The 12,696-nt window shown below is 43.6% G+C and overlaps 1 protein-coding gene and 1 long non-coding RNA gene across 2 annotated transcripts in view; one reads left to right on the top strand and one right to left on the bottom strand.

Annotated features, from left to right (window-relative positions):
• LOC141931562 (uncharacterized) overlaps nucleotides 1-12,696 on the top strand; it is a 68,895-nt gene that overhangs the window by 3,626 nt on the left and 52,573 nt on the right. The gene's annotated exons all lie outside the window — the stretch shown is intronic.
• The window catches only part of HIC2 (HIC ZBTB transcriptional repressor 2), an 81,383-nt gene continuing 71,727 nt past the window's right edge, over nucleotides 3,041-12,696 (bottom strand). The window contains exon 3 of the mRNA XM_074843880.1: nucleotides 3,041-12,315. Coding sequence (XP_074699981.1) covers nucleotides 10,567-12,279 — 1,713 coding nt within the window. The 5' untranslated portion in view covers nucleotides 12,280-12,315 and the 3' untranslated portion in view covers nucleotides 3,041-10,566. The remainder of the gene's footprint in view (nucleotides 12,316-12,696) is intronic.

Genomic DNA, 12,696 nt, shown 5'->3' with positions numbered 1-12,696 from the left:
GACAGTATGATGAATGTTTTTCACTCTACAGTATTGGAGCTATGGATGCACTGTAATTGCAGGGAGATCGTGCTTTTTTACAACTGGCTCAACCTACCAAGCTGAAACATATGGATTCAGACCTTGCTCTGCAGCAGTTTCCAATAGTGTTCATCACTGAGACAGAACAACTGCAGAGGAAAAAAAAAAACCCAACCAAAACCGATCACTGCTACAGAGCCCATGAGGGAAAGAAGGAAGATGTGGTGTGATGACCTGTAGGAGGAAGGAAACTGCAGAATTGCGACAAAAGCAGTGCCCAGAGGAGTTGTAGAGGGAAGCAATTTTGGTCCAAATAGTAAACTTTGGCGTATTTTTGGCCCTCTATGACAAGTTTTGTAATCCAGGTACCTCAAGGTGAGGGGTAAGATGGGTGTTGGCTTCAGATGCTGGAAGAATAGAGTCTTAGTGAAATGAACACCAAGAAAGAGTAGTGTTACCAGAAGCACGCTGTGACCTGGGGCAAACAGTAATGTGCAGAGATGGATGAAAGCAGCATTACATTTGCAGTCTAGGGGCTGGGCTCCCAACTGGATGCAACCACTGCATTGTTTGCTTCCTGCCGTAAAGGATCCCATAGTCCTGAGTTGGGAGCTGAAGAGTATATATAGACCACATGGGAGGAGTGAGGGACTGAATGGCTCTGCTGGCAGCAGCCAGACTCTCCTGTGGGAACCCCTTCAGTTGGATTCTCAAGATGCAGCTTACGGGGGGCTGCAGGAGGTGGCTCCCGCTGTGCAAGAAAAGAACAAGACAAAGAAAAATGAGTTTTTCTAAGGCAAATGCACTAGCTTTAGCTATTATAAGCCAGGTCACACTAAACTTGGCACACAGCAGGCTTTGCACAAGTGCACAGTAAAATCAATTTGCTTAAACCTGGGCAACTTTGTAGTGCATCCAGACAAACAAAACCCAGATAGATACATAAAATTAATAGTTGGTAACAGCTTCAGCATTCTTAAAGCTGTTGAAAATTTAGCATTACTTGCAGATAAAACCTCCAGTGCTTCCAAGTTTATTTTCAATACAAAACAGGATGAAGGGATATTTTAGAAATAATTTTAGAAGTGAGGTACTAGTCTTTTGGCTTTTACTGACCTGAAATTATTATTTTTAAAAAACCCGTCCTTCCCTTTTAACTTCTTAATGTGATATCAGTCATCAGAGTTCTCATGAAACAAACAAGCATTCTGCATCTATATCTACTCAGCAGGGTCCAAATGGGACCTCAGCAGAGACTGAAACAAAATTTCATTTTAAAAAAATTATAAGTTTGTTCCCATAGAAAAGTTCCAATTTTGATTAAATTATATTGCCCATAGAAAAGCAAAAACCAAACCTATCATTCAAAGGTTTGACCCGATGTCTGACTGCTCTTCAAGAGGGAGAAGTGTAGTGGAGAGAAAGCAAGTGTGGGTTTGGGAGAAAAGAAGTCCTACCAATAAATGGGGGCAATGAAAGCAGAGGGAAAAAAGTACAAATTCCCAGGCATTCCAGACATATCTGGTATCCTTTACATCCTGCGCTCTGCACTTCGGTTGTACATATTTCAGTGTTCCACCGCAGAGGCAGCTGCATTTCAGTTGTGAGTTATTATATGAAGAGTTTTGTATAGTTGTCACAGGATCTTATGAGATGAAAAGGAGCTGACCACGGCAAAGAAAATAAAATAGAACATGCAATCTATTAACTATGCTGGAAACCACTTAATGCCACAGAGAAATGGGTGCCAGGAAGCAAGAACTTCCAGAAGAAATTAGAAATAAAGGGGAAAAAAAAGGAAAAGTCACTGGTAGCTGGGAGAAGAGTACAGGCTCATTACCACATCTGAGCTGTTGAAAAACAGTCCCTGGTTTTCTGTAGCTCTTCATCTGTTTTTCTGTTCATTTTTGTCCTTCTCTTTAACCTTGCTGGGTAAAACACATCTCCAAGGACAAATAAAAATGATTTTCTTACCAGTGCTGCTGACTTTGCAACCTGTCAGAAAACTGACTAAACTTGAAGCTCCTTCAGTCAGTCACTTTAAAATATAGTCAGCATTGTGTTTAAAAAAAAAAAAAAAAGGAAGAAGAAAAAAATAAATATATGAATTCAACGCCAGGGTTATTCTGCTGCATATTAAGGCATTCCAACAGGCTCTGGGAGAAACAGCAAACTATGTGATGAGTAGTGTGGCAAAGGGAAGCGTTGCAAAATACTAGGCTTGGCTCTTGCATTATGGTGAAGATACTTAGTTTGTCTCCATTAAATAGGTATTTTATTGAAGGATCCTTAGATCCAAAAAGCTGGCCTGGGAACCAGAAAACACCATTAAGAACCCAGGTCAAGGAAATGTTAATTAATTTTTCTAGGGTCACACTTAACCTGCCCAAGGAAAAATGTCTGGATCTTAACATTTGAGAGGTTGGAATCTGCAGTGGGTGCTTTTGTCATTACTTACAGCCATCTTCCCTGGAAGCATTCTCCCTTTTTACCTGCACCACAGGTGGATAATTTCTTTTAGGAAACTTTTCTGCCTCAGCTGCTTCTCTGCTCCTCAGAGATGTGCCCAGGGAGTTAGACTTACAGCCCAAATAGACTGAAGGGATTTATGGATTGGCATGTCTATCTACCATCTACTGTCCCTGGCAAACACTGCTTTCATACTGGGGTTAGGACAAAGCAAGGGTAACTTTTCAAAAACAGCCTTGAATTGCTCAGGGTCACACAAGAAAAAAGGTGAAATTAGGATTCCTCCATTATCCATTGCCTGCACATTTACTGTATGCCAGACTGGCCCATGCAATTCATTCTTTATTATATTCTAACAAGGGTCAGAGTTTGGCTTACGAGCAAAGTGCATAGGTGCATAAAATGAGAAGTAGTGTGTGGCTCTTTAGGCTGGGGGCGGGGGGTGTGTCTGCTTGATGAAGTAGCTTTGGATCCCTGGGCAAGAATAAATGAGGGAGGAAAAAACATGGAGATAGCTATAGGAACAAGGTGAACTCTAGAGCAAAAGATGTAATTTTTCAATCAAGCTTTTAATGAAAAGATCATAAAATAACAGTTTCTCATCACTGTACATTAAGACTGCAAATTTCTGAATGCTGAGATCATATTATAATTTCTGTATCTTTTTATATGACACTTGAGTTGAAGCCACAACTATGTGTGGCTCTGACCTGAATTCAAGCTCTTGAAGGAAATGAACAGAACATTGCAGCAGGAATGTCGGCCTTTCCCTTGCCCTTCCCTCCTCTCCCCCTCCCCAGGAAACATCCAGGGCTCCTAGGCTGACTGACAGTTAAGGCTTAAAATTAAAAAAAGAGAGAGATGCAACATCCCTTTTTCAGTTGTATTGAAAATACTAAAATAAAATGGGGAAAAATATCCAGCCAGCCAGAACAAGATCCTCTCCTCATAGAAAAGTTATCCCCAGCCAGTCAAAACTCCTGTGGAAGTTAGAGCAACAGCTGTGCTAGGTGCTCTGATTGATAACTCGTGAATGAGAAAGTTTTAAAAAAAGTTCCACTCCTCAGGAAAAGCGAGCACTATGAAGTGTATCCCCTAACTGCCAACAAATGTAGCATGAGGTATTCTGTTTTAGACCTTCCCTACTGCATCCCACAGGTTCTGCTCTGTTCAAAAAACACTGATCCATTGATCCCTATGTGTTCAACACAGGGCTTCAAAAGGCTTAGGAAAATTGGGGAAGAGGGTGGTAGGAGACAACTGAAAAAAAAAAAAGCACTTCTAGCTCTGAACTTATGTTTCAGCATTTTTGAGTCCAGTTAATTAAAATAAGGAAAGCAGAATAAATAGCAATTCTATTGTGGCACAGAGATGAACGAGGGCTGAAATGAAGACAACTTCCTGACTAGGAGGTCCAGCTAGGAGTCTTACAGTAGAGCTGGAACTGCCTCATAAGGGATCCCAAATTTTTTCCTTTTACAAGGAAAGCAGCAAATTTAGTGAGTCTAATGGGGAATCATCAAAGGTGAAATTTCTTACCCTACTCTGAAAAAAATGCAGAATACAAGGAGTGGAAATGGGCTGAGAATCAGCTACTGATTGCCTGCTTGTCTCCTGCATAAAGTACCATGGGACTTAAAACATTGCAACAAGCTACTTTCGGCTATTGAAAGCAACCCCCAGATTTTGTTTTTCGAGAATGTGGCCGGTTCTGGAGTGCAAGAGTAAGCTTATGAAAAGAAAGGGTTTTAAAATAAATGGAGAGACTTTGCTGATGTTGAGCAAATCCTTAGGTTTAAACAAAAACTAAGAAAAAATGCTACAAGTCTATTTAATTATTCCAGAATTACAGCTCAGAGCTCATTTAGATTTTAAACTCTTACTAAACAAATGTTTATTCAAACATGCCATCTCAATGATGAGCATTTCTACTGTCTGGGGAGAGCTAAATGTTTACTATCTAGAGCCTCTCAAACCCATTTAAAATGTAGGGAGGTTTTGTCTCTTTGTTTTTTATTTGCTTTTCCCTTAACTGCAGCACAGCTGATTGGAAAGGTTTCTGAATTTGGCAAATATCCAGAAATCAACAAACATCCTTTCTTCATGCTAATTTTTAAGGCTGTAGCAGGTCCATAACTGTTAACTCCATCGATACTGGAACAAGAGGCTTTGTAAAGTACAGCTTTTCCCAGGGACTCTAACCACCTTACACTACGGGGAATCTGATGCTTCAGTATAGTTTGCAAGGCCCATCACAAGATGGCACAGAGGCTGTTGGGTTTGGCACAAAGCTTCCTCTAGTTTTCTTAGGCATCGACTCCCTAATCTTGAGATCCTTACTGCTACCACAGGTTACAGTAAGCGGGGGATGAGGGGAACTTTAGCAAAGGAGCTACGTCCTGTCCTTCAGGGAGGACAGTAGACTTGTCTCAGTCACAAGCTGCAATCGGAAGCACACAGCCGTTCCTCTGATGACTTTTACCTTCTCCGGATTTTGCCAGCAGTCACCCTGGAATTTGTTTTGTTTCACTGAGTGCACTGGATGTTTCCCTGGTCAAGACCCATACTCCTGCTTTTCAGAACTGAAGCGACACGGTAAAATACTGCTAACCCAGACTTTGAACCTGCACTGCTTGAAAACAATGCTTTCCACACACACGAGAGAGAGGAAAAAAAAAAAAAAAACAAAAACCAAAACAGGAATCTTAAAAGAGTGACACTGTAAATGGAAACATTTAAATACAGCAAAACATAAATTCCTCTTCTATGCAAAGCTACAAAAGTCCAGTCTTTGTATTGTCTTCACAGGTTATGGTTTATGGCTATGCTGAGAGTCTCTGAGATTCTTTTTTTTTTTTTTTAATATATTTTTTTCATTTTTTGAAATCCTGTAGAGAAGACCCTGCGGACACATCTTTGTGTTTGCAACTTTCTGAATTACATTGCAAAACTGTGCATACAGAATCTGAGAAATAAATACATTCATTACTGCACATACATATTGATACAAAAACAACACTGTCAAATAGTGTTTGCACCATCTTTGTTAGATATTAAGACCAGGCAAAATTAATATTTCATTTTCCATCAGCCCCCCCTCAAATGTTTGAGGTGGCTTTGGTGTAGAAGGTAAAAGCTACAAAGGGTCAAGACTAATGATGGGGAGCTTTTTTTTAAACCTTTTTTTTTTGGCTTCAGCGGTATTTTAGCAAACCATCTTCACTGGTCATCTTTAGACTGTTCTAACATGCAAATCAAGCTTAGGTTTCCATCTAGAAAGCCTTAGGAGTTTTGGTTGGGCTCTTTGCACATGACTGTAAGGTCTGGAGTGAATCAATCCAGCTGTTTAATTAAAAGGTGGCTCAGATGCTCTGAACAGTACAGCTCAGGCCCCAGCACAGCTCCGAACAGGAGGCAGCTAGGCGCCCGTGCTCTTGACCTCACGCCAGACCATTAAAGCTACCCAAGTCACTGCAGGGAGATCAGCCACCTCTGCCACAGCCTCTGCCCCGCGCAGAGGAGCGGTTCCGAGTTGTGCATGCTCTTCCATGTCAGCAGCCACAAAGCCTCACAGAAGCTGCATGTCAATAGCTCTTTGGTGTCTTCTGTGATCTTTGTGGCTCCTGATAACTCCCCCAAATGCACAGAGCTGGGCTTTTGGGGTTTTTGCCAGGAATTTGTTTTTGGAGGTTTTGCAGTAAAGGATCGGAAAACAGCTCAGCCCAGCTCTCCACGGCTAACATTGAGGAGATGTACTGGGCGTAGCAGCTCCCACACCATCTTCTGACAACATCCCTCTCTATCTCTAGAGCTTCTTGCATCTCTCTTTCTTTAACCTCTTGGTACCCTCAGACTCCTCTGAGGACGAGGTAGGCTGGAATGCCTCCGCAATAGTGCCTGGGTCTCACTCCCAGCAATATCTCTCATGGGTTGAAGACAAAAAAAATAATATCTACATGCCATATTTCTAATTGCCCTCCCTCTCCCCGCCCTCCCCAAGCAGTGCTGGAATGCAGGCTGGGACACAGACCTCCCCTCCCAAGCTGGGGAACGCTGCGTAGCCTTCAGAGACAAACCAATGGAAAAAGCAAAGATTAATTTTGACTGGCCCCTAGATCTGTTGAGGTCTGAAACTGTAAAAGTTTATGTAAACAATGAGATAAATATATTAGTACTTTTCTGAGCCAAGTGAGGTTCCATACTCATTCAAATGTGCTTTGGTTTAAAAAATAGTTTTGTGAATTTGGGTATGAGCTTCTTTATTCTTTTATACAACTTTTGCTATTTTATCTTTTTTTTCCTGTTATTCCGAAAACATTCTGGAACTAAGTGACTAAAGCATATACTTAAGCTGCCTGGCCTCTTTTTTTTATTTTTGTTTTTTTGTTTGTTTTTAAATTGTTTTATTCCTCTTGAGGCTCTTTGTGTATTTCAAAAAAAAAAATTAAAATAAAATAAACAAAAAACAAAAAAATGCAACTCCCTCCCCCCCACCCTAAAACTCTTAAAATCTTAAATATGAAACTAGTGTTTTGCTTTCTCATTAAAATACAGAAAAATGTTTGATACAATACTATGTCGTACAAATGCAGTTGAGTGTTTAGGCCCCAAGCAGGCCTGAAACAGTCCCTGAAGTTTTGAGTATTATTAGTTATTCATTATTACTGTCACAATTTGGAAAATGTTGTTTATACTCAATCTATGGAACACAACTTTACACAGCTACTTGAAAAAAGAACAAAATTTCCTTTTGTACAATACTCTTGCTGTACACAGACTTTATGTCGTATTGTTTAAGTGCTGGGGAAGGGATGAAATAAAAAAAAAAAGACGCTCCGAAAAAAATTTTTTAAAAATAGCATTGGGTCCTGAAACTTCAACATGATTCTCAAGGCTTAAGAAACAAATGAAGAGGGGGCCTGGGGCGGGAGAGGCTACATCACCCACACACATGATTATAAAAATGGAATTAAGTGAGGGGGAGCAGGTTATTTGCCTGCTGAGGAGCTCACTGCTTCCTCGTGCCTTCGGCTGCTCTGTGGCTTGGCTCAGTCAGTCACAGCTTGAACTGCTGTCCCACGGGTGGCTTCTGCACAGCCACCTGCCTGCTGTCCCCATCATTGGCCATGTGCCACAGCGGTGGTGGCCCCATCTCAGCAAACTGCAGGGCCACAGGCGAATGGGGGAAACCTGCATCCAAAACCCACAATAGGGGACGGGGCTCATCCCTGGCCGTGCCCTTCTCACTAAGGGAGCTAAAAATTGTTTTGAAAATCCGGACTTGATGGGTCCTTAGCCAGCTGACAGCAAGGGGAGCCTGCTCTGGCTGCAGCCTAAGCCAGCATGGGATTCAGCTCAGCTTTAGGATGGTTGGAGGGAAGGTAAAGGCACGGTGAAAGTGCCTAGGAACTAATCTTGCACGGCTGTCCCTGGGCCCTGCTGAGACTTGCTCTGAGAAAAAGGTAGATGGCAAGGCCTTCCCTGTCCTCCCCAAAGACTACTTTGGGGACATTCTCAGGGGGGTTTGGCAAGGAATCAAGGAGAAAAGAATTCAATATATAGTCAAAATGTGGAAGTGCTAAAGACACTAAAAACCCACCTAATCCCCCAAAAAGAAAACAGCGCATCTCAGCACAATTAGAAAAAAACCAAAACTCCATGCTCCCCTCTCACGCTCCACAGCTCGAAGGCGTCTGGGAGCAAGCAGACAATGGCACTGGGAGAAGCACACTGGAGCGCGAGGGGCGGCGAGAGGGCGAGCGTGTTCCCTGTAACGTGACACCAGGCCGAGGCTCAGCGCCTTTGGGTTGTCTATTGCTTGGAGCCTGGATTCCAGTTTCCTCAGTTCATTCAATTGACCCAAAAACTTCTTATGGACTAGTCTACCTTAACAAAAACAAAAAAACAACCAAAAAAAAAAAAAACCAAAAAAACCAAACAAAAAAAAACCAATAGAAAATGAAGCTTATAATTTTTTGTTTTAGTCGAACATGCTCACTTTTTTCTTTTTTTTTCTTTTTTGGTCGAAACTTAAAAAAATTGGTTTTGTTTTTTTAAAAAAGACAAAACATGAGGTTTGGTAAACCTTACGCATAGCGACTATACTGGTTTGAGTGGAAAAAAAAAAAAAAAACAAACAACAAATGAAAAAACACAAGTGTAAACCTTAATTCAGAAGGGATGATTCTACTGGCTGTGAATTTTTACCACCACAGTCACGGGAGGCTTGAAATAAGCCATAGCTTTCCACAAGGTCACGCCAACAAAGTCAAGGGGGCCAAGAATCGGTGGGCTAAGTTCTCTGTCTTCTCTCCTAAACCAATAGCAGCTGTTGGCTGTGATGTCTTATGCAGATGTTGCAAGAACATTTTGTTTCTTTTTCATTTTTCTTTTTTTTTTTTGTGTGCGTGTGTTAAATTGTCTAAAAGGGAGGATATGAAACACTTTGGTTTGCTTTTTCCTCCTCTCCCCCACCTTATTGCACTCTGGATTCTAGTAAATTATAGGCTGCTATGCCCTCACCCTCTGTCCTGCCAGGTGTTTACAGACTGACCCAGATGTGCTGGGGGAGTGGAAGATGAGGGGGACATTTTCCCCTCCCCATAGTATCCAGATTCAATAAACAAAGCTGGAAAGGGCCCAAAAAGCTCAGAGAAGTTTTCTTCTTTTATCTAAAAGTGACTACAAACAGCCAAGAGACTGCGAATGAGCCAGTCCAAGCAGCCAGCACAGCCTCTGGCTCAGTGTATTTTTTGCTTTGTCTTTGGCCAAGCTTTGCTTTAATATTTCTCTAGCTGACTTTTGATGGAAGGACGGGGTGGTAAAAATCCCTTAACTTTAATTTAGCTTCTACTTTTATACATTTAATTACTTACAATATGAGAAAAAAAATGCCTAATCTTTCACTAACCATCTTATTGTTCTCATGAATTCAAGAGGTAGCAAAGGTAACAAGTCTGTCCACACAGACTCGCTCTTTAGTGAGGGAGGAAAGCTAAAAACATACACACACACAAAAAATAAAATAAAAAATAATAAAAAAGTACCTAAGGAACTTGTAGCAAGTCCAGCCTACATCAAACCCCCTCCCCACCCACCCACCCTAGAATTAACCTCAGACCTTCCAGTTCAAACATTCACATAAACGTTACAATGGTTTTTCCTTTAATAAAACAAGTACCTCTAAGCAAAGAATATTCATACGAAACTACTAGAAAAGTAAAGACGACCCCCTGCTCACTGAAAGAAATTCCCAGGGCATCCAGTCCCTGTTCAGTCATGGGTAAGGCAGAAGAGGTTTGTGTGTTTTGTGGGAAAAGGTGGCATGTGGTTACGTGTGCCAAGGATAAAGATCAAAACCAAAAGAGAGAGGGATGGTGAGGGAGGCATCACCATTTCTTTAAGTGAAGTACTTGGGCTGGCGCACACCTAGGTAGACTGCTCTCCCCACCATTGCCAGCCCAGGAGAAGGGTGGTGGGTTCCACCACTGCTGTGGCTTTCCCACAGTATCTGAAGGGGCTGCCAACCCTGTGAGATGGTCCACAGACACAGCTTCTGCGCTTGTGAATTCAACTCTATGTTTTTTCACAGCTACTTAGGCCACTGAAAAGGTGTACTTTTTTTAATGGCAAGAAATGCCCCTGCTGAATTTGGTTTTAAGAGAGGTGAGTAGGGTGACAGTAACACGAAGGAAAGAGGCAGAGAGGAGGGAGCCAGCAGAGGCTGAAAGTTCCCCATGGTCCCCCTACCTGCTCCAGATAATCAATATGGCAATGAAGTCGATGTGCGCAAAAAGAAGTGGCATTTCTTGCCAGATCACCAAGATTTGGAGGGAGAGTTGGACTAAATGCATCAGCTTGGCTGTGGACCTTTCTTTTTTTAAAAAAAGGGAAAAAAGGAACTTTTTTTTTTAAAATGTTAAAGCTACATTTGTTTAGGCCTCCCATGACTGAACAGAGTATGGGGAGTTGCCCCCTTTTTTGTTTTTTTTCTTTTTTCTTTTTTTTTTAAGCAGCAAGTCTACAGAAAGGTAAATCACTGCGGATGGGCTCGAAGCTCATTCTGGAGTCTTTGGCTTATGTGGGAGAGGTATGCATTCGCAGGTGGCTGATCAGATTGCGCTGCTGGGTGAATTTCCCACCACACAGTTGACATTCGTAAGGTTTTTCTCCTGAGTGGACACGCATATGCTCTGTCAGTCGGTACTGCCGGGTAAAGCGCATCCCGCATTCCTCGCAAGCAAAGGGCTTGAGCCCTAAGTGGCTGCGCATGTGCCGTGTCATGGTGCCCCTCTGCGTGAACATCTTGCCACAGATGTTGCAAGGGAAGGGCCGTGTCAGCCAGTGAGTCTTCTCATGCTGCCGCAGCGTGGCTGGATCCTTGTAGCTCTTCTCACACACTGAACACTTGAAGGGTCGGGACTCTGCGGCATAGGACTGGTTGGGGTTGGACAAATCCTCGGCTTCATCCTTGCCGCCGTACGTGCCTTCCTCCTTGATGTAAAGGTCTTCCTCGGTGTGCGTCTCCACATGGGCATTGAGCTGCTCGGAGCTGGGGAAGCCTTTGCCACAGGGGATACAGACATACAGGTTGTCACCGTAGGCCACTGGCTCAAACCCCTCCTGCCGGTAGACATAGTTGGCACTAGTATGCCCGCCACTCTCGCTCTCACTCTGGCCGCTGTCGTCACTGTTCTCCTTACCATTTTCCACCTCCTCCTTACACGGGTAGGGTAGGTCTGCACCGTAGGCCCCGGCCAGACTCCGCTCCACAGACTTGGACAAGGGACCCAGCAAGATACCATTGGGCAGCCCTTCGCCGTCATCCCTATCTTTGCCTCCCTCCTTTCGGTCAAAGGCGTTGTCTTTCTTGATCCACTCCTTCTTGCGGGATGAGTGCCGAAGGCCCTTGCGCTGGCTGCTCTCCGTCAATGAATGGTGGCACTCTTCGCTCAGATCCATCTCCATGGGGTCGCTGCTGTCCGCCATGCTGTGAGGGGCTCCGACTCCAGACTCGTCAAACGATGAGGCACTGTTGGCTGCGGGGGCTGAGGCAGATTGGGGAGAGCCATGCTGGCTTTCGCTGTGCTGCGTGTCATCGTGGGAGGCTGCAACAGGGAGCGACGGGCTTTTTTTGGACAGGTCGAGGCCTAGCTCCTGGTCGCCGGTGCTCCCGTTTGCACTGCTGCCCCCACCGCCGTTCTTACTGGCTCCCCTGCTTAAGGAGTGACAGTTCTCTTGGTTGGAGCTGCTGATGAAGACCTCGTCATCGGAGAGCTTTCCCTTTGACAGCTCCTTTGAGTGCGAGCCCTTCAACCCCTCATTTGACCCTGAATAGCGAGCTTGGATGACCGAAGCAGTGGAAAGTCTCTGACTCCTGGCAGATCTCCCAACACCAAGGCCACCGGCCTTGCCAGCAAAGGACTTGCCGTTCCGCTTCAGCTTCTTTCTGCAGAGAGCTGCCAGGTCGTGCAGTTGGAGGTAGCTTGCTGCGGTGAGGAGAGCATTAAAGTTCTGTTCACCGGGCTGGTCAGTCGTTAAGAGCTTACCAGTATAAATAAAGTCCAAGATCTGCCGGAACACGGTGGGGTTCACCATGTCCGTGTCTAAGTTAATCAGGTTGTCATGCAGGACAAGGGATTTGAAATACATGCTGCTGGCTGCCAGGATGTTCTTATGGGCACGAAACAGGGCATTTTCTACCACAATGATCACATCACAGAGGAAACCTTTGGCTCGTTGCTGGTTCAGCTGCAGTAGCAGTTGTTTGGCATGATTTGGCAGTTCCATCTCCACCTTCTCTTCCTTTCACCTTCACCTTACCACCTGCAAAACAGGAGGATGAGAGGTGTGAACCTGCTGTTTCCACTTGAACAAGTTACATTTAATAGACTGGCTTAACACGGTGCAATCTATGTTAGGCTTGACACTGACTAAGGAGCTCTGGGTACGTTCAGCCCTGCAAGCTGTGATCCTGCTTGGAATACAGAGAGAAGTATTTCTCATGCTAAGATTTGATTCAAGTCTCAAAAATGAGATTTGTAAATAACTTTTTACAAAAGCAATCGTCGGTGGCTGGAATTACTATTCAAAAGATACCAGCAGGAAAACAATAGTTAGGTACAGGGGAAAGCATTTTCCCTCTTCTGACACAAATCTGAAGGGAGTATGAGGAGCAAGAAAAAAAGGAAGAAAAAAGAAGCATCT

This window comes from Strix aluco, chromosome 18 (assembly GCF_031877795.1).
Source record: "Strix aluco isolate bStrAlu1 chromosome 18, bStrAlu1.hap1, whole genome shotgun sequence".
Lineage (NCBI taxonomy): Eukaryota > Metazoa > Chordata > Aves > Strigiformes > Strigidae > Strix > Strix aluco.
This window is presented reverse-complemented; position numbering and strand designations above follow the sequence as displayed.